General features: G+C 62.2%; 1 protein-coding gene across 1 annotated transcript; it reads right to left on the reverse strand.

The window, feature by feature from the left end:
* Positions 1-886: 886 nt before the first annotated feature.
* MDC1 (mediator of DNA damage checkpoint 1) lies at positions 887-12,918 on the reverse strand. Its single transcript, XM_039517245.1, has 16 exons — positions 12,824-12,918; positions 12,399-12,516; positions 11,650-12,102; positions 10,899-10,977; positions 8,528-10,341; positions 7,831-7,926; positions 7,484-7,552; positions 7,158-7,202; positions 6,375-6,842; positions 5,933-6,033; positions 5,166-5,801; positions 4,637-4,750; positions 3,025-3,207; positions 2,806-2,931; positions 1,563-1,673; positions 887-1,217 (listed from the first exon to the last, which is right to left on the reverse strand). The coding sequence occupies exons 2-16, from the start codon at positions 12,511-12,513 to the stop codon at positions 957-959; spliced, it is 4,671 nt and encodes a 1,556-aa protein (XP_039373179.1). The 5' UTR covers positions 12,514-12,516; positions 12,824-12,918; the 3' UTR covers positions 887-956.
* Positions 12,919-19,869: the final 6,951 nt, after the last annotated feature.

Raw genomic sequence — 19,869 nt, forward strand, 5'->3', positions numbered from 1 at the left:
GGCTAGGCATAGCGGGTCTCCCCTCTCTGCCCCCCCTGCTGGCCAGCTGTGGCACGGTGACTCTCCCCTCTCCGGCGCCTCCTGCTGACAATCGCTTTAGTCTCTTCTTGCAGCTCAGCCCTGCAGCCAGGCAGGCTTCATCCCACCACAAACCCAGCGTCTTTCCAGCAGGCCGTCGCCCCATGGCCCTTCCCCCCTTGCAGGGCTGTGAACCATCCTTATCCGCCTATGTTAGGGGAGCCTCACGCCCCCTTCCCCGGGCTGCCTGGGGGACCCAGGCCCATCCTCTGCCCCGGGCTCCGGCCCAGGGCCAGGTGTAGTCACGGGGCCGACCCATTTCCCCTTCTTGTGAGCTCAGCTGTGAAATGTGAGTGAACGTCACGAAAACGTCCCCAGCCCCCGGCAACACTGACGGGAACCAGACGAAAGGGAAACAGAAAAACGAAATGAGTCCGAAGCGACCGCACCTCCAGCCAGAGGCTGGGCAGGGATCACACCTGGCAGCCAGGAGGAACTGAGGACCGAAAATGAATAAACCAAACTTGGCATGTGGGAAATTAGCCCTAATTGGGAGACAGAATAATGAGGGGCTGAGCTGCTCTGCCCCCCACTCCCTCTTGGGGGCCTTAAAGAAAATGGCTGAGGGGGAAAATTGGTTTCTGGAGCGACACCATTGGGGCTGCTCCCCCCACCTCCTGGGCCCCCAGCCAGTCCTCGCCCTGGGGCCGGGTGGGAGCCGGCGCCCCCTAGAGGGGACAGGCCCCTGCCCCATTCCCTGCCCCCCTGAGCCAGCCAGTCCTCGCCCAGGGGCCGGATGGGAGCCGGCGCCTCCCGGAGGAAAAAGGCCCCATCTTAGCCACATTAGTTTTATTTCAAAATGACTTTATTGCTGCTAGAAAAGGGAGGTATTTACAGGGTTAAGGCTCGTGGGTCCAAGGTCAGGGCCCGTTGGCCCCTCAGCGCCGCCTCTTGGCAGAGCTGGGCAGGGCGGGGGCAGGACCCGACGCCCCCTTCCTCTTGCTCGCCCGGGTGGCAGGGGCAGCGGCGCTGGGCGGGGGCGGGGCGGGCGGCCCGTCCAGGCGGTAGGGGGGCAGGTCGAGCGCCTGCTGGAGGATGCCCGTCAGGAGGAACTCGGTGCTGGCGATGGGCAGCCGGGCGCTCCGGGCGGGTCGGCAGCGGGGCAGGTCTTCGGGGCAGGAGATGACGATGCGCTTGTCCTGAAAGGGTTAAATCCTGTTCACGCCTGCCCCACAGCACCCGCCTGTGTGCCCCTCACTTCCGCCCCACAGCCCCTCCCCTCACTCTGCCCCACAGACCCCTCTGTGCCCCACAGCCCCCCTTCCTTCTATCACTCCCGCCCCACAGACCCCTCCCCCCTGCAGCGCCCTCTGTGCCCCTCACTCCTGCCTCGCAGCCCTCCCTTCCTTCCGTCACTCCTGCCCCACAGACCCCTCCCCCCTGCAGTCCCCTCTGTGCCCCTCACTCCCGTCCCACAGCCCCCCTTCCTTCCATCACTCCTGCCCCACAGACCCCTCCCCCTGCGCCCCTCACTCCCCGCTCACCTTGTAGGTCCGAGGCATGTGGGGCAGGAAGACCCCCCCGCTGCACTGGATAATGTCCTTCATGTGCTCGGGCTCCGGCTTGACGCTGGGGGTGACGTGGATCTCGTAGCCCTGGGGAGGGGGACGCGGCTGTGACTGACCCCCCACTGCTCCCAGGAGGGAAGGGGCGGAGCCTGAGGAAGGGGCGGAGCCAGTGAGGGGCAGGGGAGGCAGCTAAGCCCAGGGACCAGGTGTCCACAGCTGAGCCCTCGAGGGTGAGGAGCTCGGGACAGGGGCAGCTGCAGGCGGCCCCCTGCCCAGATGGGCCCACCGGGTGCTTAGGGCCCGAGTGTGGGGGGAGGATCAGTCTGGACGCACCTGCAGCTGCCCCGCCCCCACCCCCACAGTGTGGTGGATGGTGGGGGGGTGAGTGGGTTCAGAGGGTCTCACCTGCGACAGGCCAGTGGAGGGTGGATGCTGGGGGGAGCCAGTGGGGTTTAACCTGCAGCTGGGCCCTCCTGCGTGGTGGGCAGTGTGGGGGAGCAGAGGTCTCAACAGCAGGGCCCCCCACATGGTGCAGGGGGTGGGAGTGGGGTCAGAGGGGTGGACGGGGGGGTCTCACCTGCAGCAGGGCCCGCATGGTGCAGGGGTGGGAGTGGGGTCAGAGGGGTGGACGGGGTCTCACCTGCAGCAGGGCCCCAAATAGTGCAGGGGTGGGAGTGGGGTCAGAGGGGTGGACGGGGGGGTCTCACCTGCAGCAGGGCCCCCCGCATGGTGCAGGGGGTGGGAGTGGGGTCAGGGGTGGACGGGGGTCTCACCTGCAGCAGGGCCCCCCGCATGGTGCAGGGGGTGTGAGTGGGGTCAGAGGGGTGGACGGGGTGTGTCTCACCTGCAGCAGGGCCCCCTGCATGGTGCAGGGGGTGGGAGTGGGGTCAGAGGGGTGGATGGGTGTCTCACCTGCAGCAGGGCCCCATGGTGCAGCAGGGTGATGGAGGACCCCGCATGGTGCAGGGGGTGTGAGTGGGGTCAGAGGGGTGGACGGGGGGGGTCTCACCTGCAGCAGGGCCCCCCGCATGGTGCAGGGGGTGTGAGTGGGGTCAGAGGGGTGGACGGGGGGGTCTCACCTGCAGCAGGGCCCCCCGCATGGTGCAGGGGGTGTGAGTGGGGTCAGAGGGGTGGACGGGGGGTCTCACCTGCAGCAGGGCCCCCCGCATGGGGCAGGGGGTGTGAGTGGGGTCAGAGGGGTGGACGGGGGGGGTCTCACCTGCAGCAGGGCCCCCCTGCGCGCTCGCCGCAGCGACTGGGCCAGGCTGAAGTGGAAGTTTTGCTCCTGCTCCGCGTCCCGCACCAGGAAGCCGCTGGGCGACAGGAAGCAGGCGCTGCGCCCGCTCTGGGGGAGGGGAAGGGGAGGCAGCGTCACTTGGGGTAGCCCCCCAATGTCGCTCCCCCCACCCCCCGCACCCGCCCCTCCCCCCGGCGGTACCTTGTCCAGCCAGTCCAGCGTGACGATGGGCACCCCGCGGGCCAGGGCGCACAGGAACTTCACCGTGCGGCGCACCCGGTCCGTCACCAGGTGGGTGCAGTCGAAGACCGAGCGGGCCAGCGCCCCGCCCAGCGCCGAGACCACCCGCTCGCCCGCCTCGTCAATCACCCCCGTGAACAGCACCTGGGGGAGGGGAGCACAGTCAGCACGGACCAGCCCAGCCCCCCCCTCGGGAGCAGGGCGGCTTGGGATAGTCCCCTCCCCACCACCCCCAGGGGCAGGGTAACTTGGTATGTCCCCTCCCCACCACCCCCAGGGGCAGGGTAACTTGGCATGTCCCCTCCCCACCACTGGGGGCAGGGCTGTTTGGTAGGGTCCCCTCACACACACCCCTGGGCAGGGTAATTTGGCATGACCCCTCCCCACCACCCTTGGGCAGGACTGTTTCGTAAGGTCCCCTCACACCCCCGCCCACGGGCAGGGTAACTTGGTATGACCCCTTCCACCCCAACCCCCGGCTCCTCATCCCCTCCCCACAGCAAGGCACCATGGTAAATTCCTCTACTACCCCATTCTTATGGATTGGTACATTCCCATTAGGACTGTTAAAGCTCCCCCCACACCCTAGCTTGGTACAGCCTGACCACCCACGTCCGCTCCCGAGCTGTACAGCTGGCGCCTGGATTCCAGCCCCTGCTTTGCACCGTATTGTCCTGCCCCACGTCGGCCCCAGCACTTAGCACAGGGCAGGAGGCCTCTGGACTCCGAACAAACGGCCCAACGGAAACCCCGAGTGTTGAGGGGAATTGCTGGCCACAGCAACAACCAACCACCAGCGAACTGACACACTAAACAGGTACACGAGCTACAGCCGCAGACAGCGTCCTGCCCACAAACCAACCTCCTCAGGGGTCTCACACCTCACTCTGGGTGGCCTGAGCGCGCAGCCGCCAACTCTTGCTGGTGGCCACTCTGCCCATTTTTCCTAAAACGCTTCATTAACTTTAGGAAAAGCAAATAAACAGGCACCAAATGTCCACATCCCGGTCACTGATTTACGTAGGAGGGATTTTTCAAAGTACCGTACGGTCGCCTCAGTTCTTTACTGGATACACAGAACAGAACCACAACCAAGGTGCTTTGCACGTTCCGGGGGGTTGGTTTGTTAGCTAGTGGTCTCCTGCTGTGAGAAGTGACACTTGTTTGTTAATATCACTTGTCACAATCTCCCAAGTCTGCTGTGAAATGTGATATTAATAAACCTGCGAATCATTTTTCCCAGCAGATTTACTGTGACAAATCAAGCCCTGGAGGCCCTGGGAGGGGGGTGGGGAGCTGGGGGGACAGAGCCCCAAGCCCCAGGGCTGAAGTCCGACCCCACCGCCTCCGGGAAGGGGGAGAAATCGCGTGTCTCCCCAGAGGGGGGCAGATCATATATAATCTATAGATCCCTCGACACAGTCCCTGTCGTCCCCCCCACGCTCCCATCTCCGAGCCAGCACAGAACCCAGAGATACCTGGGGCGGGGTGGGAACTGACACCCCCTGGAGGGGAAGGGCCCCCATGTCCCAGCCTGCCAGCCTCCCCGCCCCCAGGTCCTGGGCTTTCTTACCCTGGGGGAGGCCGTGCCGCCGGCTGCCCCCTGGGATCGGCGAGGGGCCCTGGCCCGCAGCCCCTCCACCTTGTTCTCCGTGCTCTGGCGGCGCAATGGGGGGACCGGCGCCTCCTGCAGGGGGAATGGGGGGAGTGAGACTCACTAATAGCCCCCCCATCCTGCCCTAGGAGTTCTCCCCACGAACCTCTTGACAGACCCCACCCCCAGCCACTTAGACCCCAGCCCCATAATCCCACCCCCTGGCAGGAGAGGCCCTGCCCCGAGTCCACCCCAGCAATGATTTTCCTCTTCCCTATCAGGCTCCACCCCCAGAAAATTACACCCTGCCCATTTTGCAAACCACCCCCAGCCAGTCTGTACACCCTGCCCCTGGTACCAGGCCCCACCCATAGCATATCAGGCCCCGCCTCCCAGTGGCCAGGCCCCGCCTCCCAGTGGCCAGGCCCCATCCATAGCAAGTGAGGGGTGGGACCTGACCCTGGGGTGGGGACCTTCCCCCAGCCCCGCCCAGTGGCCTGTTACCCACCTGCCTCTTTCTGGCGTCACTCCCAGCATCCTCTTGGGCCGCGGCACTGCCCGCTCGTCCCTCGCCCTGTGCCGGAGGCGGATCCGGGGTGGCCACCCCTCTCCACTTGCCTTGGGCCTCCCTGGCTGGCTCTGCAGCACCCCTCCTCCTGGGGGCCGGCTCCTGGGCAGGGGCTCTCTGGGACCGCCGGGCTCGGCCCTGCGACGCCTCCGGCTCTGCTCCCCCCGATCCCATCCTGGGCTCGTCGGCTGGGGCCGGTTCCGCACCTGCAGCCCCCCGAGATCTCAGGGCCCGGCCCGGAGCCCCCTGGCTTGAGGCCTCTGGCTCCGTGGGGGGGTCCTGGGCCTGCACAGCCCTCCTGGGCCTCTTCACAGGGCCGGGCTGCTCCACCTCGACACTCCCCGGCTCCGGTGCCTCCATGTACACGGATGGGCTGCAGAGCTGGCGCCTCCCCCTACGCTGGGGGGCAGCCGGGGCGGGCTGGCTGGGCTCTCCGGACCCCACGGCCTTCTCCGCCCCACCCCGCCGGCTCCGCCTCTCTGGGGCAGGGGTTGGTGGTGGGGGAGCAGGAACTGGAGCAGATCGCAGGCTCCGGCGCCTCACAGGGGTGGAGGGACTGGAATGAGCCTCTGGGACCTGTGCGGGGGGACACAGAGAGAAAGATTGGGGGGCTGAGATCCAGGACTCCTGGGTTCTGTCCTCAGCTCTGGGAGAAGGGGGTGCAGGAGCTCCCCAGTCAGTGTGTGCAGGCACCAGCCCCTGCTCACCTTCCCAGCATCCTCAGGCCGTGCCCCCATGGGGTGGGGCCCAGTCCCCGTGACCCCGACAGCCGCTGGGGTCTCCCGTCTCTCCGCAGCCTCCGGGCCACCTGGAGAAGAGGATGAATTAATTCCAGTCAGCTACTGCAGCTCCCTTCATTGCCACTAGATGTCACTGCCTGCCAAGGCACATCACGTGACTGCCAGCAACACCCCCCTCTTTGCACAGGGGGTCACTGGCACCGCATGCACACACACACACACTCACAGTGTCACACACTCACACAGGGCGCGCACACAGAGCACCACTGCACCAGGTGTGTCATGCACACATCCACACACAGAGAGCAGTCGCACCAGACATGTCGCACACACACACACACACACGAGACCACCAGGCGTGTCGCACGGGCGTGACACACACTCACTCTCTCCACACCCCATCACTCACCCTGCCCTCTCAGGCGCCGCCCAGAGCTGCTGCCCCTGGGCTCTGCTCCTGCCCGCCTGCCCTCGGCCTGCAGTACCAGGGCTGGCCTGCGGGGAGCGCTCAGCACTAGGCGCAGGGGCTGGGATTCCTCCTCCTCCGGCGGCTCCCTCCCGGCGCCCCCTGCTGGCAGTGCCCCGCCAGGGGGCTCCGACTCCTCCTTGGGACTGAGGCGAGGAACAGTGGGGGCCTGGGTGCCGAGGGGCAGCAGCCCCCTAGAGGCCAGGCCAGGTACTGCAGGCTGCGCCGGCTCCTGAGACAGGGCTCCCCCTGGTGGCGGGGGGCGGGGCAGCAGCTGGGTGTCCTCCTCGGGGATGAAGGGCTGAGTGGGCTGGTCCGAGTGGAGCCCGGGGTCCTCACAGAACGACTGAGTCGCTTCCACAACACACAGATCCTCGTCCGAGTCCTCCTCCTTCTCTGAAGAGGTGCAGACTGAGGGCGGGGGGGAGAGCGGAAGAAGATGAGGATAGAACCCAGGAGTCCTGGCTCCCAGCCCCCTGCTCTAATCAGTCCAGTCAGCACTGGGCGACTCAGCCCAGTCTGGCACGGAGGTGGGGAGACCTGTCAGGCCAGGTCTGTCATGGCAGCAGCTCTCATGCTTCCCAGAATCCTTAGCATCTCCTCCTCCACAACCCCACCGTGAAATCCAAGATGGTGGCTCCAGACTAGTCTTCACTCTGCACCCCCCACACCCTCCCCCCCGTTCCCTGAGCGCCACAACCCCACCGAGGGGCCCGTTGTGCTCACCTGGCGCATGCAGGGCTGGGCCAGCAGGGGGCGACATCACGGACCCTGCAAAGGGATCAGAGTGGAAGCAGGAATTGGTGGGGGAAGGTTGACTACCTGAGGCCCCGCCCCCAAGGGTCACTAACTCCGCCCCAGCATGAGGCCCCACCCCCAGGGGGGGTCACTAAATCCGCCCCTCTGGTGACCTATACAGACATTGGCAAGTTCTCAGCCCAGCAGGCCCATGGAGACTGAGCTGCCTCGTCTGGCCACCAGAGGGAGCCACCCCTAGGAGAAGACACTGAGGGGGGCTGTGATCATGGGGGCTGGATTGCCCCCCAACCCACCTTTTCCAGGCAGGGGCGACCTGAAGACAAATGTCTGGGTGGCTTCCTCCTCTAGGCCGCTCCCCGAATCTGTGGAGAGAGGAATTACCCAGGATCCTTCACAGCTTCCCCGCCACCGATCTCTTTGCTCACAGCCACACAACCCCCCAGATCGCCTGCCCAGAGGGAGGGACTAACTCTAGGTCATGGAGGGAAACTGAGGCACAGAAAGGGGAAGGGATGCGCCAGAGGTCACACAGCAAGATGGAGCTAGATACAGAACCCAGGAGTCCTGGCTCCCCCCTTCAGCTCTAACCGCTAGACCCCACTCCCCTCCCAGAGCCAGAGATGGAACCCAGGAGTCGCACCTGCTGCCGTGGGGGCTCTGGTGGCCTTGGCCCCCGAGGACGGGGTCTCCTCAACCAGGTAGCACTGCGTGGCCTGCAGGGCAAAATCAGCGTCATCTGGGAAGGGGAAGGAGAGCGGAGACTCCAGGTGAAACCGACGCGCCTGATCCCATCCCGGCATGCAGGGCAGGGAGCTCACCCGTAGGGAGCCGGAGACCGGGGCAGGAAACGGGACCCAGGCATCCCGAATGGCAGGGTAGGAAGCTCACCTATAGGGAGCCAGAGACCGGGGAGGGAACGGAACCCAGGCGTCTGGAACGGCAGCGCAGGGCACTCACCCGTAGGGAGCTGGAGCCCAGGGCAGGGAACGGGACCCGGAGCCCAGGGCAGGGAACGGGACCCAGGCGTCCGGGACGGCAGCACAGGGCCCTCACCCCTAGGGAGCCGGAGACCGGGGAGGGAACGGGACCCAGGCGTCTGGAACGGCAGCGCAGGGCGCTCACCCGTAGGGAGCCGGAGACCGGGGAGGGAACGGGACCCAGGCGTCCGGGACAGCAGCACAGGGCCCTCACCCCTAAGGAGCCGGAGCCCGGGGCAGGGAACGGGACCCAGGTGTCCGGGACAGCAGCGCAGGGCCCTCACCCCTAGGGAGCCGGAGCAGGGAATCGGACCCAGGCGTCCGGGACAGCAGCGCAGGGCCTGTCTCCCCCAGATTTACCCTCCACGTCTGTCTCGCTGTCGTCCCCAGGCTGGGCCGGGCCCCACGCTGGCTCCTTGCTCCCCTCCGTGTCCATCAACTTGGTCTCTAGGCTGAGATGGGACCGGGCAGCTGGTGGCTGCTCCCCACCCGCCTGGGCTGGGCCCCCCACAGGACCTGGCGCCTGGTCGGACTCTGCCCAAGGGGCTCCCTCCACATCTGTGTCGCTGTCTCCAGTGGGCCAGTGGAGCGTCTGTTGTCCAACATCTGGATTCTCCTCCACATCTGTATCGCTGTCCCCAGTGGCGACAGGCAGAGGGTCGTTTTGTTGTCCAACATCTGATTTCTCCTCAGCCTCCTCCACATCTGTATCGTCACCTGCCTCCGCAGTGAGCTCATGGCTCCTCTGTACAACAGCTGGATTCCCCCCAGACTCCTCCACATCTGTATTGCTGTCCTCATTTTCTGCAGGCTGATGGCCCTTAGGATGCACATCTGGTTGCCCCACTGTCCCCGTCACATCTGGATCTCTGTCTCCAGGGAGAGCATGTTGATGGTTCTTCATTATAACATCTGGATTATTTGCCTCCTCTTCCTCCACATCTGTATCACTGCCCACCTCAATAGCGAGTGGATGGCTCTTTGTACCCACATCTGGATTCCCAGTCTCCTCCACATCTGTATCACTGCCCACGTCAACAGCAAGGGGATTGCTCTTTGCAGTGACAACATCTGGGTTTCTATCAGACTCCTCCACATCTGTATCACTGTCCCCAGGGGCAGCAAGCTCATCGTTCGTTTGTCGCACATCTGGTTTTTCCACCACCCGTGCCACATCTGCATCTCCGCCCCCTGGGGAAATAAGTTGATGGTTGTTCTGTACAACCACTGGAGTCTCTGCTTTCTCCTCCTCCACATCTGTATCACTGCCCACCTCAACGGCTGGCTGATGGCTCTTCTGTACAACATCTGGATTCTCTGCAACCTCCTCCACATCTGTATCGCTCTCCCCATTTTTGGCAGAGTGATGGCTCTCAGGATGCACATCATCTGGATTCTCCACTTCCCCCTCCACATCTGCTGCGCTGCCCCTAGGGAGAGTATGTCGATGGTTCTTCTGCACATCTGGATTCTTTGCTGCCGCCACCTCCTCCTCCACATCTGTATCGCTGTCCACTTCAAAGCTGGGCTGATGGCTCTTTGGATCCACATCTGGATTCACATCAGCCCCCTCCCCATCTGTATCGCTGTCCCCAGGGGCAGCATGCTGGTTCTTCATTCCTTGCACAACATCTGGATTCTCCAATGGTGCCTCCACATCTGTATCACTGTCCCCATTTCCAGCAAGCTGATGGTCCTTTGGGTGCACATCCGGATTCTGTGCCTCCTCCTCCACATCTGTATCACTGCCCATCTCAATGGCAGGTGGGTGGCACTTTGGATCCACAACATCTAGATTCTCCACAGCCGCCTCATCATCATCTGTATCGCTGTCCCCCAGGAGAGCAGGTCCATGGTTCTTCTGCACAACATCTGGATGCCGTACCTCCTCCTCCACGTCTGTAATGCTGCCCACCTCAGTGGGGCAACCGTTCCCCAGGCCCCTGACCGCTGCCCCCGGCCCCGAGGTGATGCCCGTGTGGCCAGGCCCCTTGACCAAGCGGCAGGCGGCCAGCACAGGCTCCGGGTCCATCCCAACCACCCCCGTGGCCCTGGGCTGCTCGGTACCCAGGGCAGCGACTCCGTTCTCCGGCGGGCCGGGGGTCCGCTCGCTGCCGTAGCTCAGGCGCAGGGAGGGGCAGGGGGCGTCAGGGGTCTCGCCACCTTCCTCGTCACTGGGGGGCAGAGAACAGCAGGGGGTCAGAAACAACCGTAACCTACCGAGCCCCCCGCCCCTCAGCACAGCGCCCCCACCGAGCCCCTCTGCGCTCCCTCCCGAGCCCCCTACAGCGCCCCCCACTGAACCCCCACCCCACAGCACCGCCTTCTGAGCCCCCCATGCTCCCTACCAAGCCCCCCGCCCCTCAGCACAGCACCCCCAACAGAGTCCTCACAGCAACCCCTATCGAGCCCCCACCCCTCAGCACAGCACCTCACTGATCCCCTGCCCCACAGCACCCCCTAGCAAGCCCTCTCTGCACTCCCTACCGAGCCCCGACCCTGCAACACAACACCCCCACTGAACCCCCTGCCCCGCAGCACAGCACCTCTCCCAACCCCCCTGCACTCCCTCCCGAGCCCCCACCCCTCAGCACAGCAACCCCCACTGACTGCCGGAGGAGAGCGCCCCCTGCTGCGCCCCCTGCAGCACATCCCCCCTCGCTCTAACCACTAGACCCTGCTCCCCTCCCAAAGCCAGAGTCTTGGCTCTGCCTGTTAGGCCTGTCTCTACCTTTCCGGCACCACGGTTGCGCCTGGGGAGGAGAAGCCTGCGTCAGAACGGACGCCAGCATCAGAAGAGGAGTTGGAGCCTGGTGGACAAGACGGACACAGGATGTTAACAGGGAATCCGGGAGTCTGTGTCTCCCCCACCCACAGAATGGGGGCACAGCCTGCCTCCTGGTTTGTTATTGCAGGGTCTACCATAATATCGTAGGGTGCCTGGTGCTGTCAGTAACCAGAGGGGTAGCCCATACATGGAATTCCCGACCTTCATCCCTCCCACCCCCAATTTGTTATCGTAGAGTCTACTGTAATAGAGAGGGATAGACGAGGCAAACAAAACCAGGAGTCCTGACTCCCAGCCCCCTCCCCTGCTCCAGTGACTAGCCCTGACTCCACAGGAACAGAACCCAGGATCCTCGCCCACTAACACTGGTTTGTTATTGTAGGGTCTACCACAATACCATAGGGTCCCTTCACGCCAGGGATCTGTGTAAACTTGAGGGCAGGAGCCCAGACATAGAATCACTGGCAGACCTGCCTCACCCCAGCCTCAATTGTGCCATGCCTGGTTTGTTATCGTAGGGCCTACCATAACATCATGGGGTTGCCCTAATAATGCAATAGCGGGATGTAATTTATGTGAAAGTGGGAGCCCAAACAAAAAGACAAACCAGCAACGGTATGTGCGTGGGGTTGCTGGTTTGTTATTGTAGGGTCTACAATAACATTACAGGCCCATCCCCACAATCCCCACTCACCATTGCTCCCTGGCAGGTGCAGGAGCCTTCCTCCACTCTGCAGCTCCTCCTCATCCTCAGAGTCCCTGGCCAGCAGGGGCCCGTAGCCCATCCTCTTACTGGGCGCGGGGGTCTCCTCGATGGCCAGGGTGTTGGGGGCCCGGGGCTGGGTGGGAGGCACCTCCAGAGAGTCCTCGGGGTCGGCGCCCCCCGGTGGCAGCACGAAGTACTGGCAGCCCACGTCCCCGAACATGAGGGTGTCTCCATCCTCCAGGCTGTAGCGGACGTGGGGCAGCAGGACGCCGCGCTGGCGCCGGGTCCGGTTCAGGCTGCCCCGGTCGTAGAGCAGGTGGGGCCCATCTGGCGCCAGGACCTCGATCACCGCGTGGGCCTTGGAGACCGAGGGGGCCGGCAGGCAGACCCGGCAGCTCGGCAGCCGCCCCACCACGTTCTCCCCGGGGTAGATCCAGAAATCTGGGGGGAAAGAACCCAGGAGTCCTGACACTCAGGCTGAGCCAGTAGAGCCCACTCCCTTCCCAGAGCTGGGGAGTGAACCCAGGAGTCCTGCCTCCAGCCCCACCTCTAACCACTAGCCCCCCACTCCCCTCCCAGAGCCAAGGAGAGAACCCAGGAGTCCTGGCGCCAGGACACCACCATGGAGGGCCATCAGACCACCGGTGCCTTCCCACCACTCCCAGGAGAGCGGGTGAAATCTCCAAGGGGCTCTGGTGGGTGGGGGCGGCCCCAGCCCCCCACCCAGCACCACTGACCTTGCTCCGGCCCATATTTGCTGCTGAGCAGGTGCAGCCGCCCCACGGGCCGGTCGGCCTCTCCCCCGGGGGGGTCCCCGTCCTCCTCCCACTCCAGCAGCTGGGTCTGCTCCATGGCCTGCGGGGGAACGGTCACAGGGTGAGTGACGGGGACACCCCCCCAGTGCCCCTCCAGTGCCCTTCCCCCTCCCCTGTGCCTCCCTCCCCTCCCCTCACTGCCCCCGTGCCCCTCCCCAGTGCCCCTCACTCCCCACTCCATGGCCCTCACTCCCTCCCGCCCCCTGACAGCCCCGCCCCCCCCAGTGCCCCTCATTCCCCCCTCCCCCCCAGTGCCCCTCCCCCTCACTGCCCCCAGCCCCGCCCCCTCAGCCCCTGGCAGCCCCGTCCCCCCGGTGCCCCTCACTCCCGACCCGCAGCCCCCCCACCTCCTGTTCCAACTGCAGCCCCACGGGCCCCTCCAGGCGCTTCCCAGCAGGGAGGCCCCGATTGGCCAGCCGGGGCCCACGCGCAAAGCCTTGTCTTGTCTTGATTGGTCAACGTGGGTGTCAGTCATTGGGGTGGGCGGGTCCTGCCGCCCTTGTTCCCGCCCCGCTGCTCCCTGGGGACCAGTCTTGCGTTTGGAGCATAGAGAGGAGGGGGATGTGCGTGTAGAGCGTCGCCCTGGAACCATAGAGCGGCACCGGGTGCCTGGCTAGATTGTTCGCTGCGAGTCACCACCCCATCCTTTTGGCGCCAAGGAGGACCATAGAGAGGCTAACGTTCGGGTAGACATTACCCCGGAGACCATAGAGTGATACCGTGCTCTAGGCTAGAGTGTGCACTACGGGTCCGCCAAAACATGGCGGCGCTGTCGCTTCTCCCTACTAGCGTCACCTGGGCTCATAGAGAGGAAACGCGTTGCCTAGAAGTTACCACTAGAACCATCGAGCCGTAGGGGCTTTTGCAGGCTAGATTGTACAGGCTGGGTCCTCCAAGCCATGGCGGCTGCGGTCCGCCAGAGTGGACCATGGAGACGAAACACGTTTGTGTGGACAATACCACGGGAACCATAGAGGAGTGGGCGTGTCCGTAACGGTAGCTAGAGTGTACACGCCAAGGTCCTCCCGCGGAGCGGGCCCCGCCCTCTTCTCCGCATGACGTCATCTTTGACCATGGAGTCGAACACACATGCGCAGAGAATACCAAGCAACCATAGACACTTGGTGTGGGAGGCTAGAGCGTACACACTAGTCCTCCAGAAGATGCCCCCCGTGGGGCGTTGTCCCTCCTCGTTTGCACCCCGCCCCCCAGCCTGCAGCACAGGGGGGAGAACTCTCCTGTAGACAATACCTCCTACCATAGAGAGCAGGTGTGTACAGGCTAGAGTGTAGACTCGTGGTCCTCCAAAACATGGCTGCCTTCCCATCTTTGTTATTAAAACACTGATAATGGGGGGTTAACACATTTCTGACTTTCTGCCACCCCCTGGGGTTGGGGCGCAGCCGCCATGAACCCGTCATGTGCCTGCTTATCTGTGGCGCTGTGTCACTGCACGGGGCGTAACACCCATACAACACGTTGGCCATGGGGCCGCACCATGCGCGATGGCGTCGCCAGGCAACACGCTGGCCATTGGGGCCGCACCACGCGCGATGGCGTCGCCAGGCAACACGCTGGCCATTGGGGCCGCACCACGCGCGATGGCGTCGCCAGGCAACACGCTGGCCATTGGGGCCGCACCACGCGCGATGGCGTCGCCAGGCAACACGCTGGCCATGGGGCCGCACCACGCGTGATGGCGTCGCCAGGCAACACGCTGGCCATTGGGGCCACCCCATGCGCAATGGCGTAGCCAGGCAACACGCTGGCCATTGGGGCCACCCCATGCGCAATGGTGTTGCCAGGCAACACGCTGGCCATTGGGGCCACCCCATCGCATCCACACCTTTGGACAGGGTTGCTTGGCACCATGTGTCATCGCCATCTCGCTATGTTCAATGGTGCCGAGAGCTGCAGAGACGCCCCAGGCCCTGGTGTGATTTGCAGGGGATGGGAAGCTCACGCTGGCTCCCTTCAGCCCAGAAAACTGGAACAACTATAGAAATACCAGGGCAAGCATCAACAATGACGTGGCAAATGTGGGTAACAGTGCGCCACGTGAGTGCTGATGTCATTGGGGCCACATGGCAGAGCCTGAGATAGGGATGAATGTATGGATGGCTAAAGGAGGTGTACGGGGATGGATAGATGGACAGATAGAGGGTGAGTACAAGGACTGATGGATGGATAGAGATCGTGTATGGGAATGGATGGATGGATAGAGGGGATGCATGGGGTGAATGGATGGATGGACAGATAGGTTTGTATATGGATGGATGGCTAAAGGGGGTGTATGGGGATGGATGGCTAGAGGGGATGCATGAGAATGGATGGATGGACAGATAGTGGGTATGTATATGGATGGGATGGTTGGAGGGGGTGTTTGGGGATGGATGGATAGAGGGGATGCATGGGGTGGATGGATGGGTGAACAAATAGAAACGGCCATTCTGGGTCACACCAAAGGTCCATTTAGCCCAGTATCCTGTCTTCCAACAGTGATCAATGCCAGGTGCCCCAGAGGGAATGAACAGACAGGTAATCATCAAGTGATCCATCCCCTGTTGCCCATTCCCAGCTTCTGGCAAACAGAGGCTAGGGACACCATTAACTATCTAGTTAATTTTTTAACCCTGTTATAGTCTTGGCCTTCACAACATCCTCTGTCAAGGAGTTCCACAGGTTGACTGTGCGTTGTGTGAAGAAATACTGCCTTTTGTTTATTTTAAACCTGTTGCCTATTAGTTTCATTTGGTGACCCCTAGTTCTTGTGTTATGAGGAGTATACAACACTTCCTTATTTACTTTCTCCACACCAGTCATGATTTTATAGACCTCTATCATATTGCCCCTTAGCCGTCTCTTTGCCAAGCTGAAAAGTCCCAGCCTTATTAATCGCTCCCCATACAGAAGCTGTTCCATAATAATTTTTGTTGCCCTTTTCTGAACCTTTTCCAATTCCAATAGATCTTTTTTGAGATGGGACGACCACATCTGCATGCAGTAGTCAAGGTGTGGGCATACCATGGATTATTATATGTATGTATATGGATGGTTAAGGGGAGTGTATGGGGATGGATAGATGGACAGATACAGGGCGTGTATAGAGATTGATGAATGGATAGAGAGGGTGCATGAGGATGGGTGTAGGGATGGACAGAGGGGTGTAGGGGGATGGAGGGACAGATAGAGGGATGTATGGGAATCAATAGCTGGCTGGCTAGAGGCGGGTGTATGGGGGATTGATAGATTAGTAGGATGAGTGAACTGACTGGCAGCTGGGAAGGGTTGGCAGGAGGGCTCCACAGCTGTCCAGGGTTAGTTAGAATCACCAGCAGGGGCCCCTGGTAGCTCTTCTCATAGTGATGGTTGGGGATGGGCAGTGTCTGAATGAAGGAACCCAGGTGTCCTGATGTTTCCACGCCTGTCGCTATGGCATTTCCAGCCAGTCACAGCATCTCCAGGGTGGGAACCCGTCCTGGAAAAACATCCAACCCCATCCCTGCCAAGACAGAAAGGCACAGGGTTGCAGTCCTGCCACCTCACCACTAGATGTCAGGCCCAACCCTGTCTCAACTGAAAGGCATCCCTTTCCCCGCCCCTCCGAGCCAGGGCACTGCTGTGTGACACCCGCAGCCTGCACTGAGCTCCCCCTTGATTCTAAGCTGTGCCCCCAGGCCTGGCATAACCAGGAGGGGATGGATGGGAAAAGACCCATGCCGATGTACACACTGCTTGCTTCAAGGGAATGGGACATGGGACCTTTCCCATCTCGGGGGCGTTGGTTCTGATCCGGTCCCAGGGCAGGCAATTTGCAGGCTCTGGGGTGACCCTTCTCCTGTGACATGCAGAGGCCTGTGGGATGCCCAGCTGGGAGCAAGACACACCAGCCAGGCAGCGAGAGAGAGAATTCTTGATGCCATCTCAGAGCACTGGGTCATACCATCTGGTGTCCCTTCTCCAGCCATCGCCAATCTCTGACACTTGGGACAGGTCTCGTCGTCTCACCATGTTCAGTGGTGCAGTGAGATGCAGAGGAGGAAAAAAACTCCAAAGAGGATACATCTGATCTGGCCAGCTGAGCAATGGGAAAAACTATTCCTTCCTGACCCCAGGTGGCGGAAACCGTGAAGCATGAGATTGGATTTTACACATTGTCTTCATGCAGAGCTGCAAGGGCCAGGCCCACGCTGTGCACAGTGCTGGTGATTCTCTTCTCCCCGAGGCCCCTGAAAGACAGGGACGGACAGGGAGATCCGTAGAGTCACACCCGCCAGGACCAGAAGGGCCTGCCACGACCATCCTGCTCACTTACCCGCATGCACACAGGCCAGCGAATTTCTCCCAGCAGCTGTATCTTGGGCAGAGATCTAACCACGTCGGAACGACTCCCAGCCATGGGGCGCGCACCACCGCCCCGGCACACTGGTCAAATGTTGCATCACCCTTCAGAGTTAGGAAAACACCTCTGATTTCAAGGTTGAATTTGTCCAGCCTCAACTTCCAGCCGTCTGAGCTTGTGAGGCCTTGGTCAGCAAGGTTGAAAAGCTCCCGTCTAGCATCCAGCCGCCTCTCAACCTTCTCTTCGTTCAGCTGAATAGGCCGAGCTCCTTAAAGCTTCTTACCCTGCCCCTGGCTCATTTTGGGGCCCTCCTAGGTCTCGCACTGGTATTTCCATGGACATCGGAGCGGGACAGTGTTCTAGCAGCAGTCGCGCCAATGCTGTGTAAAGAGTTTCCCATGGGTGGAGCCTGGGCTGCCCCCGGGCCAGTGACTCGGGCAACTTCTGCCAATCCACACACAGGCCCTGTTCAGTGGGTTAAGATCCTATCACTGCATGTGGTTAGAGCAGGGGGGAGGCTGGGAGCCAAGATTCCTGGATTCTCCCCCCGGCTCTGGGAAGGGAGTCGGTGTCTCCTCCATTTCTTTCTGCCCCACTCCCTGCAGCTCCCAGATTCCCAGGGTTTGAACTCCGAGGTCACAGGCCAGTGGGCTGCCTGCTCCCCATGGCCAGGTCCTCCCCTGCCCTTCCCAGCCAGCTAATGCCAGCAGGGTCCTGGCTGGAACAGAGGTGCCCAGCTGTAGGTGAGGATTTTCTCCGCCCCTCCTCACGGCTTTGGGGCAGGGGAAGGAGGGGGAAGGAAGCAGCGGCTCAGCGCACTGCTGAGGGAGGGGGCAACACAGCAGCTTCTGGGGGCCTCAGTGTCCTGCTGGGAGCTGGGGCCGGTACCCCCTTGACAAGGTTACTGAAGCATTAGGGAGGATGTTACCTCTAGGGGGCGCCAGCTCCCATCTGGCCCCAGGGCAGGGACTGGCTGGCTGGGGGGGACAGGCAATGGGACCTTTCCCCTTTAGGGGGTGCCACTCCCCTCTGGACCCCAGTCCCCTCCCAGAGCTGGGGACAGAACCCAGGAGTCCTGGTTCCCAGCCCCCTGCTCTAACCACCAGCCCACACTCCCCTCCCAGAGCTGGGGACAGAACCCAGGAGCAGGCCTCGATTCATGACCCTGCACTCGATTCACGGGCACAGGGCCAGTGCCTCAAGGGTCCTCTGAACCCTGGGCGACTGGGGGCGTGGGGCGGCCGGTACCCGCCTCCCACTGTGCCTTCTGCAGGCCAGGCAGAGGCTGCCCCAGATTCCACCACTCGCTCAAAGCCCTGTCCTAGCTCAGTACGGCTGTGCCCAGAGCAGGCCGCAGCTTTGCCCCAGCTGCGTGGTGGCAGTGCCACTCACATCTGGCCTGGCTGCCCCTCTGCTCAGACAGAATGCGGCGAGTGGTGCTTGGCACCGCATCTCAGATCTGCCCTGGCCACCCTCACATCTGGACCTGGTGCACGGGGACCTTGTTCCTGAGTGCAGGGGAGTCCACCAAGAACTTGCCGCTGGGCGACACCCGCATGAGCTCTGGGTGCAGGAGGGAGAGGGACTGAGGGAGACCCGGGGGCCAGGGACGGATGATGGCGCCTGCCAGATGGCGGGCGGGGACTGGATTTTGCCCCCCCGCCCCAATATTGGAATTGGTGCAAATGAGGCTACGTCCTCACCTGAAATCGTGCTGGGGAGCGGCTGGGAAGCAGGATGGACCCGTCACACAAGGATGCTGGCTGGCAGGGCAAGGTAAGGAGTGGGGTGGGGGAGATGGGACAATAGGGGGTTCGGGGCTCCCTCAAGGGCTGGGGATCCTGGGAAGGGGAGGGTGTAATGGGCTGGGGAGGGGGGGTTGGCAATGGCACAGGGGGGTTGTGTGTGTCTCAATTTCCATAGCGCACATGGCCCAAGAACTGGCCCAGCCTGCCCAGGACTCCTGACTTCCAGCCCCTCCTGCTCTAACCACCAGACCCTGCTCCCCACCCAGAGCTGGGGAGAGAACCCAGGAGTCCTGGCTCCCAGCCCCCTCTGCTCTATCCCACTAGAGAGGCAAGAACGCTGGTTCCAAGCCCCCACCAGGGGATGCGCCCTCAAGGCTGCTCCATGGGGCAGGCAGGATGAGGCCAGCCGGGCACCTGCCCAGGCCCCTGGCTAAGGCAGCCACGGCGTCCCGCAGCGAGGAGAGAGGGGTGGGCCTGGGTCGGCTGGGCCCAGGCTCCGGCTGGCTCAGCCAGTCTGTCCCTTTTCCTCCCCCCGCCCCAGTCTCTTTCCTCTTCCTCTCTCCTCTTCATTGTCCTTTTTCTTTCCTCTCCGTCATTCCTTCTATTTTTGCTTTTTTCCCCTCACTTTTTCACATTCATTCATTCTCCCTTTCTTTTTCATTCATTCTATTTGCTCTTTTTCATGCCTTCTTTCTCCCTGGCATTCAGTCCTTTTCCTGCCTCTTCTTCTTTTCCCTCAGTCATTCTTTCTTTTCTTCCTCTTTCCATTCTTTTTTCTCCCTCCTTTTCTCTTTCTCACCCATTCTTTCTTTTTTCCCTTTTTAGTTGTTTTATTCCTTCCTCTCTTTTTGACACTCGTTCTTTTCTCTCTTTTTCATTCAGTCTCTCTGCCTCTCTTTTTCGCTCCTTCTTTCCCTTTTCTCCCATTCCGTCTTTCCTTATTCTGTCACTCTGCTCTCGCTATTCACCCTCCCTCCCTGCTCGTCCTTCCCCAGGCTTTGCGGTGCGCCTCATGCCGTGCCGACGTGGGAGGAGACGTGGGGAATAAAGCACTAGGCCCGTCTCCCGGCCTGATTCTCCCTCTTCCCCCGTCACACCCATTTTTTTCCGCAATCCCACTTTAAAAACTGTACAACAAAAGGAGACTACAACTCCCAGCAGCCCTTGCGCTCGGGTCCACACCCTGCTCCCCCCCCACACACCACGTGTCCGCGCCTCTCCTGTCCAATGGGCTCCGCGCTCGTGATCCCAGCGGGCCAATCGTCGGGCTGGCCGCCCTCCAGCTTATAAAAGCTTTGTCTAT

Source organism: Mauremys reevesii, unplaced genomic scaffold (assembly GCF_016161935.1).
Source record: "Mauremys reevesii isolate NIE-2019 unplaced genomic scaffold, ASM1616193v1 Contig1, whole genome shotgun sequence".
NCBI classification, from domain to species: Eukaryota; Metazoa; Chordata; order Testudines; family Geoemydidae; genus Mauremys; species Mauremys reevesii.